Source organism: Cupressus sempervirens, chromosome 5, assembly GCF_028749045.1.
Source record: "Cupressus sempervirens isolate cs-2001-9-10 chromosome 5, ASM2874904v1, whole genome shotgun sequence".
Classification (NCBI taxonomy): domain Eukaryota; kingdom Viridiplantae; phylum Streptophyta; class Pinopsida; order Cupressales; family Cupressaceae; genus Cupressus; species Cupressus sempervirens.
This window is the reverse complement of record NC_143122.1, coordinates 92,663,607-92,673,667: the sequence shown is the minus strand read 5'-3', so window position 1 is coordinate 92,673,667 and position 10,061 is coordinate 92,663,607. Positions and strand designations below refer to the sequence as shown.

The 10,061-nt window shown below is 31.4% G+C and overlaps 1 protein-coding gene across 2 annotated transcripts; it reads left to right on the top strand.

Moving 5' to 3' along the window:
* The first annotated feature begins 508 nt into the window (after positions 1-508).
* On the top strand, positions 509-8,625 carry LOC149554706 (uncharacterized). Of its 2 annotated transcripts, none has more exons than XM_089828757.1 (3): positions 509-837; positions 2,147-2,212; positions 8,501-8,625. In XM_089828757.1, exons 1-3 carry the CDS (start codon positions 568-570, stop codon positions 8,603-8,605), a joined length of 441 nt encoding a protein of 146 aa, XP_089684883.1. In that variant the 5' UTR covers positions 509-567; the 3' UTR covers positions 8,606-8,625. The 2 variants fall into 2 exon arrangements, with proteins under 2 accessions (XP_089684883.1, XP_089684882.1); XM_089828756.1 differs by lacking the exon at positions 8,501-8,625 and adding an exon at positions 2,924-3,162.
* The last annotated feature ends 1,436 nt before the right edge of the window (positions 8,626-10,061 follow it).

The window sequence follows — 10,061 nt, the reverse complement described above, 5'->3', positions numbered from 1 at the left end:
AGAAAACCTCATAGTTATATTTTACAGAAATTAAAAACTAAAAAAACACAATCTCAAAAATGAAATAAACACGTAATTGTAAAAGGTTGAGGTGCCATAGTTAGATTTGAAACCTAGATTGATTTGAATGCAAATCATTTCACATGTTGCATTTTTAAACATATAATTAGAAAATTAAATTGCAAATTAGATCTCCTGCACGAACATGTAATTGTTTTAGAGGGTGCACAATAAAGTTCTTCTCTCCTAATGAAAGGGGGCTGAAACTTTATCTGCAATGCTGTTTTAATTTTCTAGCCTTTTTTACTTTGAATAAAATGAGAGAACAAATCAGAATATATAAAAAGAAATAAACTAGTGGTGGAGAGCAGTTTAGAGATATTGCAATAGACAGACGGAACTTATCTTTAAGCTCACAACATGCTGCTGATGTGGTGGGATCCTACTGGTCGTTGGGGAATCGCCCTTTTATCGTTGTTAAGACCATCTCTATTGAGGATAACACTCCAAGATATACAGCAAGAATCTGCAGCACAGAAAGAGTGGTGAGGAAAAGATTACAAAAAAATGGCTGCAGCTACAATGGCTTCTTCTATGGCGTCTGCTACAATGTTATCATCACCGCGCAGTACAAACTCTGCTGCGTCTTTGTCTTCTCGTTCTCCCACGCTTGTGAGGATGCAGAGCAATGTGAAATCCCCCATGGTTTCTGCCAGGTTTAAGGTGCTCGCTGCAAAGAAAGAATCTTCTGCTCCTCCTCCTCCACCCCCTCCTGCTGCCAAGGAAGAAGCTCCAGTGGCCAAGCCCCCTCCTGTTGGACCCAAGCGTGGAGCCAAGGTGAGTTCTGTTTGATCTGTTTTCCAAAGTTTGTTATAGGGTTAAATCTGTAGTTTTTCTCTTATCTTTTCCTGCAAACGGCTGTTATCTTTGAACAAGGAGCTTGATCGACTATTAAATTTGCACCATATTTTACATTTTAATCAAATTAATATATGTTTTCTAAAGTTTCTTCGAGACTTAGATCTGTAGTTTTTCTCGTTTGCATTTCCAAATGTTCTTCTACGGTTATTTCTGTAGCTTTGCTCTGGTAACGTCTTTTCTTTGAAACATTTCTGTCATATTTCAAAAACACATTGATCGACCATTATTTTTCCACTTCCTATTTAAATTTGTAAAATTTAGGGTTAAATGTGTAGTTTTATTGTTTTGCATTACCAGAGATGCCATGATTTAAACGGCCGGAGCTGTTTTGGCTTCTAAAGGCTCTTCCTATAGTTTTCCAGGGCTGATTTCTGCCTGCTCGGTTTCTGTAGCTTGCAGCAACGATTGCATTTTCTTTTGAAACGGCTCCGTCTTTTCTTTGACAGAGCTGTCATTTTAGTCAAAACATTTGATCGAGCGTTGAATTTGCACCTTATTTTCCATTTTAATCAATTATCCGATTATTAGTTTTCCGCACATTTGTTTTAATAGTGTAGAAATTAGGGTTAAATGTGTAGTTTTATTCTTTTGCGTCAAGAGAGATGCCACGGATTGAAATTGCCGAAGCTGTTATGACTTCAGTAGGCGCAGATTTTCTGCCTGCGCCGTTTCGGTAGCTTTTCTACAGCAACAATTGCGTTTTCCTCTGAAATGCCTTCGTCTCTTCTTCGAAAGTGCTGTCAATTTTGCAAAAGCAGTTCGATCGACAATTAAATTTCCACCGGATTTTTCATTTTAATCAAATTGGTCTGACCATTAGTGTTTTACTGTTTTGCGTTGAGAGCCACAGGGATTGAGACGGCCGAAGCCTTTGAGAGGCTGTTTTTATAGCTTTCCATATCCGTGTTTGAATTTTTGAATTATTGCTTGATTGAACATCAAATTTTCACTATATTTTCCATTTAATTAAAAATGATCTGATCATTAGGCCTTAATTTGGTAGAAACTAGTTTTACATATTTTAAAAGTAAAGTCTCAAGATTTTTTTCTTCAAAAATTTGCGATTTTAATGGAACTTTTGAGAAAATGACCTTTTCGGGATGGGATTTTAGCGGATAGCAATTTTGAAGTTTAGAACGCAACATTCTTTTATATGTTCGTGTTGGACAATCAGCCGCAGACAAATTTATTGTTTACAATTATATGTGTATTGTTAAATTTTTAGGTGAAAGTTTTGAGACGGGAATCATACTGGTATAATGGTGTGGGATCGGTTGTGGCAGTGGATCAGGTACGTTTTATCATTTTGGATAAGTTTGATGGAACTTTCATTTTGGATAAATTTGATGGAACTTTCATATTGGATAAGTTTTATCATAATTTCTAGTATACTACTTTTTAAAGGTTTGATTTTTTCAGTTGAAACAGTTCGAATCTTGGAGGGTTGGGGTTTCTGTTAAGTTTTTTAAGTAATATTAATTCTTAATGAGATAATAGTTTGTTAGTGTCTTAATGAAATGGTTAGAGATGGTATGCTTTTCTAAGTAAGGCATATAAACAAAACTTCAAACCTCATTATTTTATTTAAAACTTAGTTTCATTAAATTTAATTTTATTAAATAATTATTTATAACTAATATTCACCTTCTCTTCAATATATATGAGATATAATTTATTTTATATATATATATATATATATATATATATATAATCTATCTTTAATTTTAATTTTAATTTTTATTGTTTTAAAGTGAACTTATATACTGTAGTAATTATATTCATAATAATTAGATATTTTTTGTATTAATATTTATTTTAATAGGATTTATTTTTCTAAACATAGAATAAAATATTCTAAGAAAATATTTGTGCATGTACAAATTTATTTAAATTGATCTTAAGAGTATAATCACAAAACTTATATTTATTATTGTATGAAATGCATTTACAATTTTTATTGATTTTTTTAATTTGAGCTAATATATTGTATTTGTCTAAATAGGATCCTTCGTCTCGATATCCAGTGGTTGTGAGATTTGAAAAAGTGAATTATGCAAATGTATCAACAAACAATTTCGCACTTGATGAAGTTGTAGAGCTCAAATAAAATCTTGGTTTCTTCCATCATTCCAAAGCTTTAGATTTTGGTGTATTTTAATTTGTAGATTCTATATTAAGAGCTATACAAATGTATCCTTTGTATTATACATTGCAATTTCAATGGATTCCTAATTCCCTTTAGTTTTTCTTTGAGAAATTAAAAAGAGATGCTTAAAGTACACAATTAAAGTTACATAACAATTTCTAATATAACATACTTTGTTACTAAGTTGGCAGTTTCATATTGTAAAGTGGCTTTAAACTAAAATTTGGCATGATATGCCTAGAAGTGATTAGATTGTAGAATATCTAAATTAATCGACTTGTTTTTTGGGAATTACAAGTTTCTTGATGTTATTGGTTGAAGAATAGTTCTTTGTTCTGGACAAATTCTATAATTCAAACGTTTATATTACCCTTTTTTATTACGAAGTTTCAACTTTCTTTTATTAGATTCTCCTCAATTTTGTTGCCTTGTCTATACCCTATGAATAATTTCAAGGCCAATTGAGGTTACTTGTCAATCCTAAAATTAGTGCAAGATGACCTATGAGAAAGTAAATTAAAAAAAAGAGACTATTATGAGTATATAGTTTGATCTGTATTGTAACCCCCAAATTCAACAAGAAGGTAATTCTTTTATACCATAGAGACATTTTCTTGACAAACAAAATATTTTGGCTTAGGCAAATGACTTAGAATAGATAAAAAGACACACATTGGAAGGAAATACACTACCAAGGTCAAGATCATAGATATGTTACTAAACATGCACCAAATTTAAGAGTAGATCCCCCCTTAAGATAAAATTAGGGAGTAACTAAAAACCTAGAAACTAAGACTGAAAGAAAATGTGGGTCTTGACAACAAGGCTTGATGTGGTACCCAAGCACAACCAAATCTCTAAAAAGAGGAGAAATAGAGAAAACCACATGGGGGAAAACCCTACTCCAAAAAGAGATGAAAATAATGCTAAAAAGAACTAGTGAAGGACAGAAGAAGCCTCCAAACTAGGGATTGTCCTAGAAGATAGGAACAAAAGATTATCACTAAGAACACCATTGAAGCATGAAGTTGCAAACATTGCCAAACTGTTGATCTGAAGAACCTCCATTGTATAAAACATGGCCAGGTAGAGAAGACCAAGTCTAAAGAGCTGATCAATCGAAGATGGAAGGTATCTTCATGGTCTCCAAAAAAAAGAATAAAAGAATGTCTATATGGTAAATGATCCATCTCATCAAAATGCATAAGTATCCATCCACTATAATCACATAGTACATAGGCTCAAATACTAAATACATTAGCTCATTCCATCAAACCAAGAAAGAAGTAGAACCAACATAATCAAATACTAAATACATAGCTCACTCCATCAATCCAAGAAAGAAGTAGAACCAACATAACAACCCTATAATGCTCAGAGGTAAGACATGAACACTAAAATTGAATGCAATATCTCTTGCAGAAAGAAGAACTTGAAACATTGAGAGTGCAAAAAAAGTACAAATACCTATAATGGCATGTGTCATTGACACATCATGAGGCTAATGTTGTGAAAGAAACACTCACTTGATAAAAAAAAGACGAATATGGCCAACACGAACCCCCAAGGCACTTTATAATGTAGTGCGACTACAACAAAACAAAAAGATGTGCAAGATCCTAAAATGCAATAAAGTGACACTTTAGCTCAGTGCATTTACAAAAATACTACAAAAGGATGTCAAAAAATATAAAAAGAGACATAAGGCTGATACAATAGATAGTAAAAACCATAGCGAATTAGCTGAAGCAACAAAATTGATCCCCATCTCTGATACTGTGAGGATTTGATGAGAACAAATCCATAGATCTAGTAGAACACTTGCATGCAAGGACCTGTTAGAGAAGAAAAAGACAAGAGAAGGAAAGGGTTTGCCTCTAGAAATATGCAAAAATATATTATTAGGCTAAAAGAATAAATGAAAATACAATAGATCAATCCTAATAAGGAGATTTTATAAACCTAATAGGGAAACCCTAAGAGGTAAATGATATTTAATAATTAATAATTAATTATTAAATAGAAATGCATGTGCATAAAGTGAAATCTTAAGTAGGGAGTAAAGCTAAACTAATAAATGAAATGAAATGAATCATTTACTCTAACACTTATCATAGAGATCAATATTCTTGACCAAGAGATATAATATAAAATGTGAGCTATTGTTGCTATCCTCATGACAACAATTTCCATGTAAGTGAAACATTGCACCATATGCTCCTCAAAAACTTCCCAACAAGAAATCTAAGCCAAGCCTAAGCTACATTAACAATGAGCAGGTAGGAAAAGATCAAATGAATGAACAATAGATAATGAAGATTACATTCCAATCATCCTTGGTATAGACAAGAGATCAAAAAACAAAAGGAAATCCATAAGAAACTTTCTAGCCAACTTCACACCTTTATTTAATAACCTAAGCAAAACTAGTCAATGCACCTAGTTTACATATTAATTGATCATCAATCATCTCCATGGTGGTCAATTTGTTCCCCAAAACCAAGTTGGCTTGTAACATGTGCCTTAACTACTTTAATAATATTAAATATATTTTATAGATAGCTAAAACATTGAATGTCTTCCTCCAATGAGACCAATTGACCATGCACTAACTAAATAGTGACCTCCTAATGTTCTAAGTTGACGATATGCTAACTAAACAATGACATCTCAATGTGCCACCCATGTTATTGATATTTACAATTTCATATGTATGATCATTTCATAATTTAAATATAAATTATGTTGTATGCAAGGTGTACAAAACCTTGACAAAATACTCCCACTTGTATGCATTGCATATAGGTCTAAACTATTAAAGGACCAACCATAGACAAACTAGTTGTAAATAAAAAAAATATCCCCAAAAGAAAATTATGCATCTCTAACACTTCATTGTGTACATAAGTTTCATCAAAATAATTGTAGTACATCTATTTTTAAATTGAATATCAAAATATGCTCTAACTACATATATATAAAGAGGGTTCTTGACACAATCAATGCTAGAGGATTCAATATGGGATTGTCTAACTATGCAAATGATAACACAATTATAATTTATGGAATTAAATTGACACAAAATGAGCATAAATATATTCTTTATTGAAAAACTATACTCAATATATTTCAATCTATTACAAACAATTCACAACACAAGACTACAACCTTCAAAGACATATGGGAAAAATAAATGCAAATTATAGAGTTCTCAAAATGCAATACAATACATGTTCTCCTATTTTCTACCAAACTTTTATTGTCTTCACAAAGTCAATATTTTGAACCTAGAATCAAGGCTAACCATGTTTTATTAATAACTACTGATGTACATAGCATAATCCAACTTATGGAATGATTTGGTTTATTTGCAAGGTGATATACAATACAATGCAAGCAAAATATGACACGATGAAATTTGTAGAAGGTAAACTTTTAGAATGACTATATGTGGTTCATCCAATGAACCTCCATTGGACCATTAAGCTAGGAATTATAACCAAATGTTGTACAACTTGGAAAGGTGTCACAATCTAGAAATAATGACAATGGATTAAAATTCAATGTGCCTAAATAAATATATTTAGGTTTTGTATGATTGTCTTTACACCTTGGATATTCTTACATCAAACATCCAAGATATTCTAAAAATTGATTCCTTCACTTTAGGATATCTAGAAAGAAACTACAAATAGATTACCTAGGACTTTGATATTTAAAACGAGTCTTATATATGTCTTCCCTTCCCTTTCTCAAATAATTCTTCATATTGTATGTTTTAGAAATTAAGAATTAAGGTCTCTTAACCTTAACAAATTGTGACATTATACTTATTTATTAATGCCTTATTTGTAATTTCTCGGTTAGAAAATAGTTTTTTTTTCTTCTTAATTCTCAACTTTGCATAAAGTGTAAGATAAGAATATACACTTACATAGAAATACTAAGGCTCAAGATATTAAATGACTCCTTTGAGGCCTTATTTATATATAGATGTTAGCTAACTTGTTGAATTGATAAGTCTTAATTTTACTTAGATTATCAAATAAACTAGTGAATATGACAATGATTGAGAATTAATATATCATATGTATGTTAATATTAGGAGACATTAAGAGAGCGGTGGAGGGGGGTGAATCATTTAAATTAAAAACATTTATACTTTCACCAATACTTTCCACAATATATAACATGCAAAGCAAATAACAATGCAATAAAATGCTCCCGCTCAAGCTCACACTATTCCCGTTCACACTACTTTTCAAAATGCTGATGTTCCCACCCACTATCCTCTTGCTGCTGTGATTTTTGTGTTTGGGGGTGTTTCTCGTGAGAAGTCCTCTGCCCATACTACTGTGTCTCCTGGTGGGGTCTTCTGGGTTGTCTCAGGCAACCCTCTTCAGGTCTCGGGTTACTGCGGTGAGGTTATGTGATTTCTTATGCAAATGTGGCTGCTTTTGAGGTAGGTCTCAGTGGTCCTGCCTCTGTTGGGAGAAGGGGACCCCATACATTGGTTGTTCTTGTATCTATAAGTAGGCCTATTGTGGTTAATTTTTAGGTAAAAGTTTTGAGACGAGAATCATACTGATATAATGGTGTGGGATCAATTGTGGCAATGGATTAGGTAGGTTTAGTTCTTCACTTGGTGCTGTCAATTCAATAATAAATTTGATGAAAATTTCATTTTGGATAAGTTTTATATAATTTTTAGTATATTGCTTTTCAAAGGTTTGATTTTTTCAGTTGAAATAGTTGGAATATTGGAGGGTTAGGGTTTCTGTTAACCTTTTTAAAGTAATATTAAGTATTTTCTTAATGAGATAATAGTTTGTTAGTGTTTTAATGAAATTGTTAGAAATGGTATGCTTTTCCAAGAAAGGACATATAAACAAAAAAAAAACTTTAAACCTCATTTTTATTATTGAAAACCTACTTTCATTAAATTTAATTTTATTAAATAAAAAAATCAAATGATTATTTATGACTAATATCCACCTTCTCTTCAATATATATGAGATATGATTTTTAATTTATAATAAAATTTATTTTACAATCATATATATTTTTATTACAAAATATAAATATAATCAATCTTTAATTTTTTATTTTATTTTATTGGTCTAAAGTAAACTTATATATAATTTAAATATTTTTATTTCATTTTATTTATTTTAAAGTTAAACTTAAATACTGAAGTAATTATATTCATAATAATTAGATATTATTTTTGTATTAATATTAATATTAATAGGATTTTTTTTTTTCTAAAAATAGAATAAAATATTCTAAGAATCATATTTGTGCACGTATAAATTTATTTAAATTGGTCTTAAGAATATAATCACAAAAATTATATTTATTATTGTATGAAATGCATTTGCAATTATTATTATTATTATTATTTGATCTAATATATTGTATTTGTCTATATAGGATCCTTCATCTCGATATCCATTGGTGGTTACATTTGGAAAAGTAAATTATACAAATGTATCAGCAAAAAAATTCACACTTGATGAAGTTGTAGAGCTCAAATAAAATCTTAGTATCTTACATCATTCCAAAGCTTTAGATTTTGATGTATTTTAATTTGTAGATTCTATATTAGTAGCCATATAAATGTATTCTTTGTATTATTATTTTTTGGATCGGTAAATGACCAAAGCCTAGATTAATTATTATTATTTATTGTAATTAATTAATTTTATGTGTTAAGTGAATTCGAACCCAAGACCTCCCACGTGAGAGGCTCACAAGTTACCATTGTATTGTAGGCTCTTGCCTCATAAATGTATTCTTTGTATTATACATTGCAATTTCAATGAATTCCTAATTCCCTCTAGTTTTTCTTTGAGAAATAAAAAAGAGATGCTTAAAGTACACAATTAATGCTACATAACATTTTCTAATATAACATACTTTGTAACTGTTGGTCATTTTCGCCTTCCCACCAAAACTGCCATATTTGAATTCAAATGTAGCAACACTCACATATTTGAAAATTCAAATAAATAGGGCATGAAAATATTTTATATTAAACCTTAGGTTATCACCTTTTTTCCTAAGTGTTTATGCACTTTAATATTTTTGCAGGCTTGCAACTTCCCCATCGTCAGATCTTTTCGTGATCTATGACCATTACTTTGACGCTTTGCAGAAGTGCTCGTCCTTTATTTCATTCAACAAAGCGACATCACGCCATGTGTATGTGTGGGTACAATTTTCTTTGGTGGGCAATCTTTTGACTGTGTTGACATGTTGGTGTGAGTTGGAATATGACTAGAGTTCTATTGGTTGTCGCTTTCCCACATTCTGTATTTTGTCAAATTTTTTGACAATGCGAGAAGTGACGTTATGACATGTGGAATCGTGGGCTAGGTCATGTTGTGTGGGCCACAATGAGACAAGGTGATGAGTCAGGCTGAGCTGGCGTATGCTGGGTATTTCATTAACTGAGTCTCTGATATGGTCAATTTGGTGGGTCAAATGTTCTTAGTTTCTGCTTTCACTGTTAGATCAAAGAGGATCAATGACAGGTGCTTTCTCACTTTATCAAGATGCAAGGTTTTTAAAGAATATGGGGAAGTGCTTGATTGACATGTGGATTTTCTAAGTTCACTTCTCTGGTGGGCTGCAAAGTGGAATGGTGTCAAAGTAGCATGGCTAGTTAGCAAGTTTTTTATTGGCCAAGGGTGTTGATTGCAAATGAGGTGGGCCAATTTATGTTTTTCCATCCGATGATGGAAGATCAACATCTCTCATTATGTCTCTATAGGAAAATGCGCGATCTTTAGTTATAGTGACATAACAAGGATTTTCCACGTGTCCCAATGGACCTAGTCTGGCAGACACAGTTAGTTTAACATCACGGTTAAAATTAACAATATTGTAAGCCGTTACGGTCAAGTTTTAAAGGGTGGCGCAATTAGTTAAATGAAGCAGTCAAACATGTGAATAATCCACAAGATAGAAAAAATAAATAACATGGTTGGTC

Bases quoted from the DNA above. Each gene is read 5' to 3' on its own strand.
- LOC149554706 (XM_089828757.1), top strand. From the start codon at position 568: ATGGCTGCAGCTACAATGGCTTCTTCTATGGCGTCTGCTACAATGTTA. The intron at 838-2,146 runs GTGAGTTCTGTT...TTAAATTTTTAG, and splicing joins GACCCAAGCGTGGAGCCAAG to GTGAAAGTTTTGAGACGGGA. The intron at 2,213-8,500 runs GTACGTTTTATC...TTGTCTATATAG, and splicing joins CGGTTGTGGCAGTGGATCAG to GATCCTTCATCTCGATATCC.